This window comes from Xiphophorus maculatus, chromosome 15 (genome assembly GCF_002775205.1).
Source record: "Xiphophorus maculatus strain JP 163 A chromosome 15, X_maculatus-5.0-male, whole genome shotgun sequence".
Lineage (NCBI taxonomy): Eukaryota > Metazoa > Chordata > Actinopteri > Cyprinodontiformes > Poeciliidae > Xiphophorus > Xiphophorus maculatus.
In genome coordinates this window covers 11,935,428-11,952,348 of record NC_036457.1, presented here as the reverse complement: position 1 = coordinate 11,952,348, position 16,921 = coordinate 11,935,428, and the positions used below count along the sequence as shown (strand labels likewise).

General features: G+C 37.3%; 2 protein-coding genes across 7 annotated transcripts in view; both read right to left on the bottom strand.

Annotated features, from left to right (window-relative positions):
• Positions 1–12,510, bottom strand: part of ppp1r13b (protein phosphatase 1 regulatory subunit 13B) — a 30,034-nt gene extending 17,524 nt beyond the window's left edge. For 5 of the 6 annotated variants that reach the window (XM_023347609.1, XM_023347612.1, XM_023347614.1 and 2 more), the window contains exons 1-5: positions 12,157–12,510; positions 11,777–11,928; positions 4,937–5,084; positions 3,953–4,072; positions 2,689–2,759 (exon numbers count right to left, since the gene is read on the bottom strand). In XM_023347609.1, coding sequence (XP_023203377.1) covers positions 2,689–2,759; positions 3,953–4,072; positions 4,937–5,084; positions 11,777–11,785 — 348 coding nt within the window. In that variant the 5' untranslated portion in view covers positions 11,786–11,928; positions 12,157–12,510. The remainder of the gene's footprint in view (positions 1–2,688; positions 2,760–3,952; positions 4,073–4,936; positions 5,085–11,776; positions 11,929–12,156) is intronic. The other variant, XM_023347610.1, reaches the window with a different exon arrangement.
• Positions 12,511–13,155: 645 nt separating this feature from the next.
• On the bottom strand, positions 13,156–16,835 carry LOC102216654 (histidine triad nucleotide-binding protein 3-like). Its single transcript, XM_014469224.2, has 5 exons — positions 16,721–16,835; positions 15,942–16,059; positions 15,781–15,850; positions 14,649–14,775; positions 13,156–14,499 (listed from the first exon to the last, which is right to left on the bottom strand). Exons 1-5 carry the CDS (start codon positions 16,811–16,813, stop codon positions 14,422–14,424), a joined length of 486 nt encoding a protein of 161 aa, XP_014324710.1. The 5' UTR covers positions 16,814–16,835; the 3' UTR covers positions 13,156–14,421.
• Between the last annotated feature and the right edge of the window lie 86 nt (positions 16,836–16,921).

The window sequence follows — 16,921 nt, the reverse complement described above, 5'->3', positions numbered from 1 at the left end:
AAAATGTTTCTGGTTTCTAATGCAAATTCACAAAATTGTGAAGGAAAAAAAATTCAATGGGCCCTAAATAACATGTAGGATTTGCAATGCAACTACAACCTACTCCAATAAAACATTTAGGTAACAGCATCCATGTACAACTATCTGTAGATGCTGCTGAAATATTAATAATGGTAGCTTTCACCACCACACCCAACCAAGTCCTCCTCTTTATCTTCAGAAAACGATACTAAATACCTGAACGCTTTCAAAACAAGGCAGATTTTTGTTATGCCTTCACTTCTGTTTTTCTCCAAACCAAACCTCTGAACATCATCCAAAGATGCAGCTGCCTTTGAGTGAAGGAGCATTCTCAGTGAACTCCAAGCTTCTCTAAACTGCCTTCCTGACATGCTTGAAACTCTCCCAGACTTTGTCTTCGGTTCGGATGTACAGAGAAAGCAGATGGTGCCAGACATGTGAAGGTGGCCTCCTTTTAATGTGGAATACTAGCACAGAAAGAGTTCAGTTTGCTGCTAAAGAGATTAGCAAGAGGATTACTGTGAAAGTATTTGTATTATAGGAGCTAAAATAGCTAGATGGGAATGGACTTACTTGATTAATGGAGATTAATGCGACTCATCTCATCAGAATAAAACACTGCTTCTTTTCCAGAGTGATTTTCCTTTCTACATTTCCATTTCTCTGAAATATTGTGCAGGGAAGCAGCAGCATTAAACTCAGACATGCCCCAATGTCACTGCATTGTCGCCAGCACAATTCAGCCAGTCTGTCCCAACGTGGCATTTATCAAAGCATTCACATGAATGGCTGTGTAGAAGAGAAAGAAGGAAGGATGCAAAGGAAGCTACACTCAAACTCACTCAAGCAAATCTGCATCAATAACAATTCATCCGAGGAAGAAATTCGAAGCGCATGCAAACCTTTTGATTATGCTGCCAAAACAAACTCTTGAATAAAATTGTGTATTTATACCAGAACCCACAAAATAAACCAATTCAAAACCACCTTATGTCTCAAAAGGTGTTGATGTTACTTTTTATTTGATCTGTCAAGATAGTTAAGCATCTGTTAAGCTGCTTTGAGGACAAGATTTGTAAGACATAAATTGAAATCTATATTTATTCTCTTCATGCAAGTCTGTTGTAAACAGCAGCCTCCCTCAGTGGACAGACGTGATCCGCAGAACAGCAGCCTGTGGAAATGCCAAAGAAATTGTCCTATTTGTGACAATTATATCATCCAGAAGGCAGTGTGATAAAGTCCTGTGAATCTGACACATGAGAGAAACTGACATAGATGAGTTCTGACAGTCAGGAGGCTTCTGAGAGACATCCATGGTGCTCCTGTTCTTCGACAGAGTTCATTTCATCCATTGGTTTGTGTTATGAGAGATGTATGATGTTGGAAGTGCATCTTAAAGTGGCAGAGACTTTTGAGAAGAGGAACCAAGATAAAATGCTCATTTCTACTATCTATTATCTGAGCCACAGCATTTTTACACCAAGTCTCAAAATTGCAAAGAAATGTATGTGTGCTTATCTCAGTCGTACTAGAACATGACCAGGTTGGGCTTTAGAATATGAGTTATGTTCTTTGGAACAATTATATCATCAAGAAGGAAGTGTGGTAAAGTCTTGTGAATCTGACACATGGGAAAAACTGACATAGATGAGCTGTGACAGTCGGGACGCTCCTTCTAATGATTGTAAATACTTCTGTTATATCAGTAAACCAAAATTTATCAGACATCTGTTTGTTAAATTATCTATCTACCCATCTATCTTACACACACTTTACAAACACAAATAATGTTGAAAGTCCCAACTGACCTAAAAGTGGAAAAGCTTGGTCTATTTAAACGTGAGTCAGGCTGAGTCTATTTATAGTGCATGTAAATATCTGGTTTGAACTGTGTATTTGCATGCAGACTATGAAAGCATCCAACTTGCTGTGCAGAATATTACAAAGTATTGGTTGAATATGCAATTGTGTACACATTAGTGTATATTGCATTTCAATATACTGTGCAGTTCTATTGAAAACACTGGATAACCAAGAGTAATCATTTTTTTACTGCAAACAGAATTGTAGATTACAAATCTCTCTAAAATAATGACAAAACACAAGGAAATGATTTGCCATCTAAATACTTTTCATTCATATTGATAATATTTTCATCCGTCAAAGAAAGAATAGTAAAAATGGTGCAGCTACGAGCTCTTCTGGTATCAAATAAGCCGTCTCTAAAAAAGAAAGAAAAAAAACAAACAACAAAACTCCAAACCTCTCATCTCACCAGATACACTGGCTTCTTGTCTTAACCCTAAAGGTACAATTAGTTACATTTCCTTGACCGCAACACTTAGGTGCAAAATCTGGGACAGATGGTCGGGCAGAAAGAGGATGTCATGCCAGAGGGAGCTCTTAATGGGAGTCATTCGCATCTCCAAGTGGATACATCCTGAGAGTCCAAAGGACATGACGGCAGAATCATACACCCACTATTATTTTTCCTTCTACTCCCAAGATAGAAGGTAGAAATAACTGTCTGCCAAAACATACTTCTGACTGAAGTGTTATCAAAAACACTCTGGAAATGTAGGTATGTTTATGAGCTACATATACTTAACAGTACATAATAATAGGTGACTAAAGAGACAGTAAATTATAAGCTTTACTTCTCACCCCATTCTCATTGTGCTTCTCTCCAGCGTTGCCAGTTCTGCGACCAGTTTGATCCTGAGACTGCTGACTCCCTGCAAAACAAACGGGCAACAGCAATCGTCACTGACCAAGAAAAGAAACGTACAAAAACACAAACAAGTGTGCAGATAGGTGCAGACAAAACAGCAGCTTTGAAAGATGACAATGAGTGGAACAGACTGACTAACTGAAATGTGCTCAATGGAAAAAAATGGGTAAGGGTAAGCCTTTGCTTGGGAGAAAAAAGGTAAAAAAAAAAAATAAGATTCAAACTAAGGTGGAAAAAACATTCCTGTACTCTTTGAAAACTTCTTCATTTTCTGTTTTTTTCCCCCTGTCAATTCCATGTTTTTGCCAACTGTTCACAGTATTTTTTAGGATGCACAATATATCTGCATTACTTTAAATCTAGCAACCTACAAAATTAGGATTAATACATCGAATATATGACAACGGCATGTTTACCAAATGTGTCAAATTATTAAATACACAATTACATTTTTACAATTGACTATATCATAAATTAAAGAAAGTCACAAATTAATTATACTTTTGCAACAGTAGCTCCACCCACTAACTGATGGGTAAGGCTGACTGACAACACAGGATGAAATACTAACACAAAATACAATTAAATACTCTTAAACACATTATGAACAATATATATTTTGCATGCATCATTTAATTGTGTATTTAAGGAAATGAAACTAAATAAAAACAATTATTGCAATTGGATTAATTTTATGTTTGCACAGACAAAAACTTTATAATGTACTAATTTGACATGCCTCTGGTTTAATGTGTGTGCACATTTTTAACATACTTAATGAGCTTTAAAACTAAAATATTTTGTGGTGCTCTTGGACAGATGGGATTTAAATGTAGGATTATTTCTGGTTTATTTGGCAATGCTTCAAACATGTGCAGCTGAAAAATATATTTGAGAGTGAAAACTGGTAAAACCTACCCCAAGTAAACTCTCTAATCGTTTAAATGGTTGGAAACTGGCTTAAAGAAAAACACACCCGAGGACATTTTGGTTGTCAAACATTTTTTAACAAAAGTGAAAGAAAACAAAACTGTCCCTGTTGGGGCTATTTTGATTTTTATCAGCACTCAGGCTTTGACGTGCAACAACACAAAACAACAAAATCTGTAAAGCAGACCCAGAGTGTCACAAACTTATGATGACAGCAGTGTCAGTCATAAAGAGCCAACTTGGAGTCGGGACTTTCCCTACACACACCTTGGTCACTGCTCTCGGTGGGAGAATCTTCATGGCGGAGAAAGAACTTGACTTCTTGTTTTCGAGGCCCCCACTTCTGCAGATGTTCATACATCATGTGCTCAAATGGGATCGCTCTTTCTGCAGAAAAATGATTGAAAGCAGGAAGATGTAAATTAGCTGGGCGTTAATCTGCCTGCAAATAACAAGGTTGTAGGAGGAGATTTGTGGATATCTCCAAGAGTTTTAAGTATTTTGGATGTCAACGTGACAGCCCAGTGTTTGCAAAAACAAAAGAGTGGAATAAAACATGCAAACCCCCCCAAAAAACAAAAAAACAAAAAAAACACCAGAAAGATTTTAGAGGGGGGAGTGATGGATTATTAAATGTCAGCTGAATCTTATTGCATAACTTGGGTTTAATAACACCCTTTGTTTGGATGTAGAAGAAAACAAGGGGCTCTGATCAAAAACTGCTGGCTCCAGTGTGTTAGGATATTATGAAGGATGTAGATTATCTGGATAGAGGTAAGTTGTGACAGTCCTATGAACTGTAACCTAAACTCGTTAGTATAGTGGTGAATATCCCCGCCTGTCACGCGGGAGACCGGGGTTCGATTCCCTGATGGGGAGTGAAGTTTGTTTCAGGTCCCTCTTGAAAATGAGATCTAGATCTCAACGGGTTTTACCTGATTAAATAAAGGAATTAATAAAAAAAACACCAAAAAACAAAACTCGAAGCCCGTTATCTAAAGCTGTAATAATATCTTCCTCTTTTTCCATGTTCTGTCTTTTTTACTCAAGTAACTCATGCATAACTCAGCTTAACACTTTCTTTAGATTGAGTATGCTCCTGGAATAAAACAAAAATAAAATTCCTGTGCATAAAAAAAAAGTGTCGGACTCAGCAATAATAGGCTTCATTACATTATTTTTATGCACTACTTGAAGACTGTGTAGATTACGGCAGATCTATGTACTCCCATTCTCCCAGGTGGATCTCACCGTTGCCTCTCCAGACCTCAGCCAGGTGGCAGCCGCTCTCGCCGGGCTCTTTGCAGAACTCGACAACATCGCGGCACGTCGTCTCGGGTGTGATGGGGACCTCGGCCGCGGTCTGCTCCCCATCGCTGAGGTACACCGTCAATATCATCTGAAAGACACACGGAAGGGATAAATGACCCGGAGAACAAAATTTAGAAAACATAAATAGATAATGAAGGAAATAAACAAAGAGTCCATCACTGTCTAAAGGTGTGGTTGAAGGTTGGGGCTTTAAACACGCAGTGACGTACAAAGCCCTCTGTGCTGATGCTGCGTTATGCTGCAGACCATCCGTGACTGATAGGTTGAGCTGCTGATATGCACGTGACTGTGCCTGCCACTTTTCTGTTTACACAGATTAAGGCCCAATACTGTGGTGAACATGCAGTTTAGGCTGGAAGTGAATGCAGAATAATGTCTCTCCCTGCATTTGTGAAGATAATTTACAACAAAAGTTCTTTAAAAAGAGGTTTGGGGGTTGTTTAGAAGATGGTGACGCCATGTTTATTTATCTTTGCAATCCCAATGTTACAAGTATATCATCAAAAACAGGGAGAAAAAAAACAAGCATCTAAACTGGTTATCCTACCTTGGTAGGTGAGATGACAATGTATCCATATAGCAAATGATACTTAAAAATAAAATATGTAACTGATTTAAAAAAAAAAACACAACAGAAAAATAAAAAAGCAAAATAATACTTTCTTTCTTGGAGTGGTGCCCATTACTACATTAACTATGAATTTATGTTTGTTACGAAAACATAAAAAAATACTTTTTGTGCAATAGCTACTCTACATCACAGCTGTACTTTTAAATTAAAAGCAGTCACATCTGGTTTCTAAAATTAACAAGATGTTGCCTTTTGTTCTGATACAACAAATGTTTACTTTAGCCTTAAAGATGTTCCCAAGTTAACAGGTGCTTGGGTCAAGGACTAAAACGATTAATTGTGTTCACTAAAGGAAAGATTATTGCATTATAGACTGCCTAATACCGTATAATAGGTTTAAGAGTTCAAATATAAACTGCTAAAATGTGCCACAAAAATCTGACTGGTTTAAATATACCGTCTCAATAAATGAATAAAGCCAATAAATCGGAAGAATATGATGAATCCCAGGCTGCACATCACCCACATCTGTGATCTATGGTAGTTTGTGTTTCACTATTGCTTATTTGTTGTCTGTGCGCTTCTGTCAGTCTTGACCAGGTTTTTAATCTCAATAAGGCATTCCTGGTAAAATAAAGGTTACATACGTCCATGACGTCAGACACTCAGGTCACTGACAGGCTATCTCTGACCTTCTCCTCAAAAGCAGGTGGACCTCCATAACAGAGGAAAACACTTCCCACTCTGCCTTCATCACTGCAAGCCAAGCCGAGGGAGCCGTCCTTCAGCTGAGCGTTAAGAAACGGACTAAGTCACAAGTCTGCACAATTTTTCAAAACCATAACCAAAGAAGAGATGTAGGTCTGTATAAATGGGCGCAAAAGACCAGCAAGGCATTTTAAGGGTAGGAGTTGGCAATACGTGATCAAGGGAACGTCTAGAGACACAATTGGTCCACTGGTAACTCTAACATGACAGATATAAACTTTCTCAATCTTTGGGCATATATGCTTGTTTTTCTTGCTGGAGTAGTGAGAACACACTACATGTTGGTTTCATGTTACTGGTAACATGAAGCAAAAAGGATTGAAGATATACCTTTCTGTTAAATGTGACAAGTCTCACATAGAATAAATCTAGAGCTATGCCTTAAACAAACTCAATGTTAACATTAAAAATAAAGTAATTCACATTTACATTTGTGAAAAGGGCTCCAGTGTCCGGTTACAGCTCTGCAGCACTGTCATATATAATTTACAGTCCAGTCACTGAGCTACCTTTAAACTGTAACTCCAGGAGATTTTCTGAGACAAATGACTCAGAATTTCAATGATGCAGACATCTGATTCATTGACATTTTCAGCAGCGGGCTAAATTAACCAGCATGATCACTTGTTCTCTGAAGCCTGACTAATGCGACCAGAAGCCCAAAGGTCCTGCAACACGTGCAAATATTTTAGTTTGGCTTTCTTTTACAAGAATAACAAAAAAAAACAACAACCAAGATCTATTATGATGCTGCTTAACTGTGCTGACATGAACTATTGCAGATAAGTTAAGGGTGGTGACACCTTACTGGCAAAACCATTTTCAGATGATGACACCAATATTGGGAAAAAGTACAAACCTATGCATCTACTAGAGGAAAATTCATCCTCATCTTGAGGGAGAATTGAGCACATTCCTCCTTGTTTACATGTTTTAGAATACTTTGCTTTGATGCTGATTTTTAGGGTAATAAGCCAACAATTAATAATGTTTCTAATTGTCTGCCTCCAAACCAACCTACAATTACTCAGGCTTATCAGGAAAAAGTTGCAAATTTAAACTTAAATCATCCACTAATAAGAACAAAAAGCATGACAGGAAAAAAAAAATCTAAAATCTGCATAGGGATAACAGCAGCTCAGAAAACAGGAACTCCAGTGATCCTGGTGAAGGACCACTGGAGAAATACCAACCGCCCTCACTAAGTTGCGTCTGCCCATACTCTTGTTTCTCTTCACCGCCCTCCGTTTCCTCTTGATCTTCTTTTTTGGCAGCGGCTGGTGTTCCTTTGCCCAAATAGGGCTCTCCTTGGAGAGGCTAACAAGGCCACGCAGCATTATATTCACAAACCTCTTCATCATGGCGCTGCTGCTGCTTTTGCAGTCGTGGGACTTAATCGTTATGCCATCGCGAGCAGACCTCTAAAGCCGACAGCGGTGCGTGCATCAGAAAAGTGCTGCAGAGGAGACTTGGGAGGGGGAAAAAAAAAAAACACGAGCTGGATGTACAGTTCGGGGAGGGAGGGATAGATGGACGGACGGGGGGAGAGTGAGCAAGAGTGTAACTAACAGTAAGAGAAAGAATGAAAAAGAGGGAGAGAGGGCAGAGGAGGATAACGAAAAGACTTTCTGACAGAAGATTGTGGCTGGGATGTGGTGCTGGCTACTGTGGCGTCATGGGGAAAAAACAAAAAAAGGACAGGATCGGTCTTTTCATGGCTAAATATGTAAAGCAGCATCTTATAATATGAAAGTAAGAAAGAAACATTCTAAAACCTGGTTATTAATCAAAGACCTTGACAGAATTTTAAATTAAAACTATTTTTCCACAACCTCGAGTGAAAGAATGACATAGAATCTTAGTGAAAAGCTAAACCTTTAGTTGATCTAATCATGATTCAGATTAATGTTCACTGAGTTCAAAGACAAAAAAAAACACACACGTATTAAACATGAACAGGATAATCCAGCAAATGATAAAGGCCTCAGGCCAAGTCACCCTATTTTCACTACTATATTCACCTAATGAACATAGTTTCCCTCTGTAACCTTTATAAATCTGTTTACTCGCGTTGTAGTTTTGGGTTTTTATGATTTATGGAAATAAACAAAAATTCACGAAACCATTAGTATTACTTAAATTTAAGGCATAACACTTAGAGGTTTTTTATATTGAACTCTGTTTTCCCTGATTACAATTCTAAACCCCTTTTGGGGCTATTAAATGACCAAACATGACAGATTAATAACCTCCAGTCAAACCAAAATAAGTCTTAGTGAAACTCATACCCACAGTTGCTTACAGAAGCCTTTCTTAAAATATAAAAAATACTTTTAGTAAATATTAATACAGTATGTTCTGCCCAGAATAGAGGAGGCAGAACATATTGCCCCCTCTATTCATACAGTCATTTCGTACTGACTGTACGGTCAATACGAAATGTCTCATGGCCGGCAGCTCTTTTAGTCCGGTAGAAAATGATCAAGACTGCAAAAACGCAAGAAAAATGGTGAATGGACAAAACGACCAATCACTCACTCAAACTTTATCCTGCACTTACTCACAATAAAGTGGAACATAAGCAGGAGAATGTTCCACTTTCACGAAAGTGCTTCCCGAAAACCAGATTCAAAATAAAACTTTCCTAAAGCAAGATAAAACAGTGACATCAGAACACAAGACTTATACAGTCAAAACCATCTGAGCTTTATCGCAATGATTTACTAAGTATATTTGCCAACTGCTTCAAGATTTTTTTCCCTTTACTTCAAATAAAAGTGAAAAAAACCCCACATAAAATATTCTTTTAGAACTTGAATGATGCCAAAGAAAATGTTCTGCTTTGAATGAAAAGCATGTATTGCATTGTAGCCAAATACTGAGGCAGAGGAATGAGGTTCTATTGTGTCAACATAGCTTATTATGACACCATTGAGGATAAGAAACTTGTGGCAAGGAAAAATATTCAGGGCTCCGCAAGTGTTGCATGAGGCAGTGGTAAACAGCAGGAGTGTCTACGTGGCTGTATGCTGACCAAGCTACATGGCCGTGGTCGTTTCCAAGAATTAAATGCACACACATTTAAACTGAATAAATTTGATTTCCATCTTTGGATGACTTGTGACCATTTCTTTGTGATTTGTTGCTGCACATCATTGAATCGAAAGGTTTTAACAAGCTTCTCTCATGAGTAAGCATCAATAAACTGGCGTGCTTTGATGAAAGGGCTTTTTGAATCTGGATGTCACAATTCTCAGTACTTAAACACAAACATTACTGAAAAAGAGCCTCAGTATGAATGAAAAATGGAAACACATGCAACAAAAACCTGAATAAACATTTTCTTTTTTTTATTTTGCTTTGACCTAAACAACATAACAACAGGATCTTTCCACATTGAATAAGCAGATTTAAGGCTTGCTTTAGCTGATTAGGAAATTGTTCCTGAGCATTTATGCAGGTTTGTTTGTTAATATGCAGCAAGTCTTAATATTTCACATTTAGAATATGAAGCAGATTTGCCAAGGTCTTCAAAAAGAATAAAAGAAAAGCCTCAGCTTACAGACGAAAAGGTGTCAAAGTCCAACAACATCTTATCTGCCCTTCCTAAGGCACCACTTCAGAGTGAAGGCTGACTAATGTCCATTAGGACAAAACTTTAAAAGCATAATCAAAAATGTATTTTATTCAAGCAGTAAAATAGAAACGGGCATCTTAAACAACTGAAAGTTCCTAAATAAATCAATACCCGACTCTATCCATCTACTCATATTGGGTTTGACAAAAAAAACAAACCCACCATATTACACTACGAATATTTAACTTTTTTATGACAGGCACTTTTAGCGTGGTGGCTCGCCTGGTGTTGCTTTTAAAGCAACTAATCTAAAAAAGTGAGAGTAAAAAAAAAAAAACAATGTTTACTTTTTCCTCTAAGTCAAGCTTTGCTCAGTTTCACAGTGTGAGATTAATGCCTCTTGACAATCCACTCAGCTCAAAAGCCCCCCCAACAACAGAGCGTTAGTTGACGCAGTCGCACAGACCTAGATCTACTGAGGTCTCATTGGCTGGCCGAGTCACACGAGAGAACTGAGTCCCTCTCTGCTGGACTAACTCTTTGACTCTGTCAATATCTGGTTGGTGCCACAGGATGCAACTGTTCGCCAAGGCTGTGGCTGCATTTGGACCGGAGGAGGTCACCACTGGAACAAATATAGAGCGACTTTGTACACTTGAAGCTTTAAAAGGCTCACTGTGTTTGTTTCCTGCAACTCTTGGATAACAAACCAAATACAAATTACCTCCTTCAATCATGACATTATGGATTCTGAATTTGTGTTTTCAGAATCCATAATGTCATGACAGAAGGAGGTCATTTGTATTTGATGAATTTTCCACAAAATACATCACTGCTTTCTCAGCACTGACAGACAACAACAAAGCCTTAGTACTAGAGCTGCAATTCAGTTATTATATTCTACACCACATACAACAATAAAACCAGGTCAACAAAGGGTACAGAAAAATATAACAAGCAAAAAACCAACACTCCTTTAGGTACACCAGTGCCTTTATTTTAAAAATAAGTTTTGTATAAAGTGGAAAGGAGCCAATAGCAGTGGAGGTGATAAATGTTTCTTTTATTTGACAAAATGTATGAAAAAGTGAATGCTGAGTTAAACAATATGAAATATAGTAATAAAACGTAATCAAGATATTGCTAGAGTTTTATCTGAATATAGTTATATTAAACAAGAATGTTTTAATAAATAAAATTATAAGATGTCTTTAATGTATTTTATATTATAATTAGACAGAAGATTGTGCAAAACATACTGTATCTTCTTATTAAACTTCAAATTGGCATATATTAGAAGTTAAATGGCAATACCTTTACACAAATACAAAACATGGCATAGTTTATGATCAAAATGCCAAAGCTTTCCGTTTTAATGAACCCATTTTGGAGAAGCCATGGTTTTTATTCCACAGCTGTGTTTTAGGTTGATGTGAAGTGCAAAATGTCTTAATTTGAGAAATTAACAATAAATTGCAATCCATTGTAAAAATATTTTACAGTAAGGAACTTGGCCTTTTGGCTGAATTCAACAATTTAACAATTCCAAGTAAATTAAAACATAAAATATCAACGGGTTTTGTAGGACTCTAAATTGACATTTTATTGATGATATTTTAAGAAATTTGATATTTGGGTCAATATATTTTTATGTAAAATCAGAGACAGGAATGACCCCAAAATCTAAATGTTTTAAATGCTATGCAATGCACTTCTGTCATTTAAATAAGCAATTTATTTTAAATAAGTCATTGGGAAAATTTCACCTACCTAGTGAAAGCACATAGGATTTCTGTATAATTAAGCACACAAATCAACATTATTAAAAGGCGATCATACGCACCGGCATCATATTGGCAGCTCTGGTAAAACCAAACCAGCGTGCACGGACGAGCGTATCTTCAATAGCACCGATGCAGAGTCAACCGAGACCCACCTTGCAAGAAATGGGCTCGGATAACTCCTAAGTGACAACCAACAAGGCCTCAGTACTCTCTGTGAACCAAAAACAGTAGAAATGCCTTAAATATCCTGAACACAAACATTGTACAGTAGTAGGCGCGTTGAAGCCGAAATAAGTTCCCAGCGTCATGCGGCGCAGTGATTTAAATGGTACAGGCGTGGCTCTGGATGTGTGGCTACAAACAAGCCGATGGTTAGCGCGGTTGCATTAAAAACAACATTCAAAAATATAAAACATATCAAACTACTACGATGACTCACCAATGTCAGAGACGACTCATTGTTTTATCAAATAAATCCTTGCTACGTCGTTGTTAAAGGCACGTAGCTAACCCAGGCAGCTGTCAGCGAGCCAGCTAGCGATAGCTGCTAATCTTGTTCCGGAGAAGGCTAAAGGACGGTACGCCAGCGAGTCTCTCTGCGGCCGCTGGTCCAGTAGCATGCATGGACGACACGGGCCGTGACCGGAGCCCGTCTCAGATTAAAAGAAACAAACTCAAGTCAGTCGAGGTTACGTTACTTCTTTATGAACGCAACCATCGTTGGCGGGCTAGCGATGCTAGTTGTCGAAAATACAGAAAGCTGGAATCCAGTTGTTGACGATGGGAGGGGCGGGACTTCACCACAGCAGCGACGCTTTCACGTTAACGTAGAATGTCAAGAATGCAACGTCAGCACCAGCCATGACAGGCAGAAGGAACTATTGATACAAGTCCCAATCTCATAATAATAAAATAGCTAAAACAAAAACAAACAGTTGTATTTAAATCAAATAAAGCACCAGATTTTTTCATCTACATAATGACATTTCGCCTTTATGTCACATTTTGTTTGTAACATAACACTTACTGAGTTCACTGGGCTACCCACACACATGAATATGCTGTGAATAAAGTCATCCTGTCCTAGCTCTGCTTAAGAACCTATTTTCCAGCTGGAAAGTCAACATGGATTTTTTGGCGATTTGCTGCTTTGTTTCTGTCCCAAGATGTTCAAGTTCTCCTATCTGACAACTCATTTTCCCGCATGGTTTTGGAAGATATTAGCCAGGCCTGGATGTTTTCCTTGAAAGAAAATGATTGTCTTTCAACTCTACTTCTCGGTCCAGTATGGAGAATAGAGACCATTATCACATATAGAAGTTCTTGCAAGCTCTCTCCCCTTTTTATCTTCCCATCAATGATAAACATCCTATTTTTGCAGTCTTCTTCCTCATTTTCCACATTTATTAACTGTCCTGACACACTTACAGTACACAATCAGGTTATTGCAGCATTTGTATATGTATTACTTTTGTTTTGCTCTAACATGTTGGTTTATATTTAGTTTATTTGTAGGATGTATGTCACAATAAATGTGGGAAAAAGTGCTAAAATATTTTGTCTTGATCATAATAAAAAAATGAACATTTTTAGAGGTATGTAAACTTCATTATGGCCATTACAAATTGTCATACAAGCGAGGAATCAAAAGCACACTGACGAAATAAAAAATACATCAAGCGGATGAGTTTGATTTCAGCACTTAAATTACAACATAAGTTGGCTCATATGCTGTACATCTTTAAAGAAACACAACAGTCACAAAATTGTAACCCTTGACTCCAAATGATGTGAACAAAAACTATTTTGAGGTGAAACAAATATTGAGAATTTCTATCCTATAAACAATTGTTTTATCGCTTTATAAGCTTAAATTGACATTTATAACTTTAAAATAAATCCAAGAATAAATACAGGAAGCTTTTTTTTCAATCACAATCACAATCTTTTTCATTTCACTGATAAAAAACACATTTTACAAGAAGTACGCATCTTTTTTATATATCAAGACCATTTTTCAAACAAGTCAAAAATCACCTTTTAATGTTTATATTAGTTATCTAACAGTTCATTTGGTACTAATTATAAATAACTATAAAATAATAACTTGCTTTACATATATTTCAGTAAACAATTCAATCTAAAATTGATGATTTATATGCCACAGTTTGGCTTATTGTCTCCTTAACATGTAAATGTGACTAAACATAAAGATAAAATGATTAAAAAATAAAAAGTAAATAAATGTGTTGGTTGTACAGTGGTGCAGTGGGTAGAATAGTTGCCTTGTAGCGAGAAGGTCCTGGGTTGGAGTTCCAGCCAACCTGGAGTTTGCATGTTCTCTCTGTAAATGCGTGGGTTCTCCCCGGGGACTTTGGCTTCTCCTTAAGTGTGAGTGTGCGCATGTGTGGTTGTTTGTCCTGTTTGTCTCTGTGTTGCCCTGCGATAGACCGACGATCTGTCCAAGGTGTATCCCACTGGAGAGAGGCACCAGCCCCCCTTGCAACCTCGGTGCTACATAATGGATGGATGAACAATAAATGTTCAAAACAGCACACTGGATTTCAGCTTTTCTGTCTTAACAGCCAGTGCTTGTAAAAGTTTCTTTCCAGGCTGAATTTTTTTTTTTACCACAGCTCCATGATCATTAGAGGCTCCTTAAGCTCCAACATTTTCCCTTTAGGTTAAATGTTGGATCCAAAACCTAAAATCCCAAATATTGTCTAAAACTTGCAAAGGTAAGTGGAGACACTTTCTTTAAACGCTCCCTTAGAGACCTTTCCTGGAGAAAGAGTAGAGAAAGGACACACGTCGTTATATCTGATTCATGTTACAGCTGATTCATGTAATGTTTTTTTTTTTCTTTAAGTGAAGAAAACATTACAATAGTATAAAAAAAAATTAGGAAGAAAATTCGTTAGCCAATCTCACAGCAATAAAACGGTCAGTTCCTGGGGTGAACTTGTACTGCATAGAAGTTGAGATCTGGCTAGCCGGGGCGAGCACATGGAGGTGAAGGTGTTCTACTGAGATGAAGGGAGGCTGATGGAACCCCAACCTGAAGAACAAACACACATCAGTGCCAAGCTCAGTTTCTTTTTGCCGCAGTCTCACAATATGTGAGCGAAGTTACAGATTAAACAGAGTTGCAACAAGTTTTTCTTCACTTCTAATGTCTTGTATTGTAGCTGACTCAGGATTTCAGCGTTCTTTTTCAGCTCCAATTTCCATTTTAAAACACAAATAAAAACACTTCCAATTGAGTTTATGCTCTAAGTATTTATTCATCCTTAATGACAACTGCTTCCAATAACTGGTGAACAAAAACTATGCAAATTTCTGTCTGAAACCTGCAAAAACAAGAAAAAGAAAAAAAACGAAAGTTAAAAAAGAAAGTTAGGAAGGATTACAGAGTAAAAGACAGCAGGCCTCATGGAAAGAAGAAAGGGAAAAAGGCCAAAAAAGAGAATCAAGAAGGAAGGGAGAAAAGAAGGATGGAAGGAAACAGAGATGGAAGATTGGAAGGATACAAAAAAAGAAAGAAACAGAAAGAAAGAAAAGACAACTTGATAGAAAGTCTGTAAAGTAATTTCATTCTCACCAATCCAGGGCTGAAATATATGTATATATTTCAAAGTCAGTACTTTCCTGACATTTCCAAAGTTTTTAGGCTGTTTAAAGTAATTTTATGGTTAAATGAATTGCCTCACTATGGCCATTTTGTGCTTAAAATGACCTAGTTTAGATCATTTTGGTTGTCTGTCAGTTTATTTTCTCCTTTATTTCATATATTGCTCTACTGTCACAATCTGTGCAACCATTTCCACCTGTCTCTTTGTGGACATTTTCTGGTCACCCTGCATGTTGTGTTTGACATGTTTTGTTTAATTTATGTTGTTTTGTTTTATAAACTTGACCCGTTTTACACTTTAAACATCTTATATTTCTATTTTATTCCCCTCATGTAAAAACTCTAGAAAAAAAAAACAGACAGAAGAAAGGCCAGAGGAAGTTTGCTGACCACAAGTGAGAAATAAACACACTTGTTAGATTTCTCACCCACCTTACATTCTCCATATCAGTGATCCCCTGGTCCAGGAGGACTTCTTTCCCAAATTTGGCCATCCTTTCAACTGTTAAACACATGGTTTGTTATTGCTGGCCGCTATGAGCAGCAGATATAAAAATATAATAGTACTAGTGTAAGGAGATGGTGTCACTGACCGAGGTCAATGTGGGTTCTGTTCAGTGATTTGCAGCTGACAATGTGGTCTCTAGGAATAACCAGGTAGTGATGAGGAGCAACAGGATCAATATCTCTGAAGCAAACAAACTCTTTGTCCTGCAGAAGAGTGAAATTATTTCATTTAAGGTCATGATGCCTTAAATGAGATGTTGATCTGGGTTCGTTTTACTTCCTGGATGATTCAGAGCCGTGCTGTTGAGTATTTTTGAAATGGATTTAGAGATTGTCACTTCTGGAATGGTTGCCCATTCATTCCTTCCTGCTTTCTCCATTTGAGGATAATGAAACTTCCGGAAGCATTTAACATTTAGCATTTAAAAACTTGGAAATAAATTCACGAACTATATTTTGTTCAAGCGACAAAAACTTTTGCTCTTTGAGATCTGTCAATACGTCAGACAAGTTCTAGTCACTTTTTTCGTTTTACTTTTAAATATTCAAAACACATAAATAATACCCACCCAAAGATAACTCACATTCAGACGTGATATCCATTTAAAAATTCTGAAATGTATAAATCAATTCAAATTCAAAAATACTTTATTGATTCCAAAGGGAAATTAAATATTGTTGTAACTCATATTAATTCAAATTCTTCAAAGAGTTATTGTAGATAGATCAATAAAAATCCTGGACGGGATTATTTTTATTACTTGTCACGTTCTGTGACAACGGAACGTGACAAGAGTTTCAAATGATAAATCTGAAACTCTGACCTAAGAGTTTCTCCTCTTTAAACCCAACAAAAACTCCTTACCTGCTTAAGAACAGTCGTTTCTTCGTCTCTATTGTGCGCAAAATGGCAGAAAATACACGATTCATCAAACTCTCTAGAAGTCTTTCCTTCCATCTTCCTTCCCGGTTCGAGTTACCGTTCAACATATTTGTTTTTGTTCCGCATTACATGTCTACCAAAGATCGTCAATTTTTGCGAGGGGACATCACTCGGTAGTTTTCC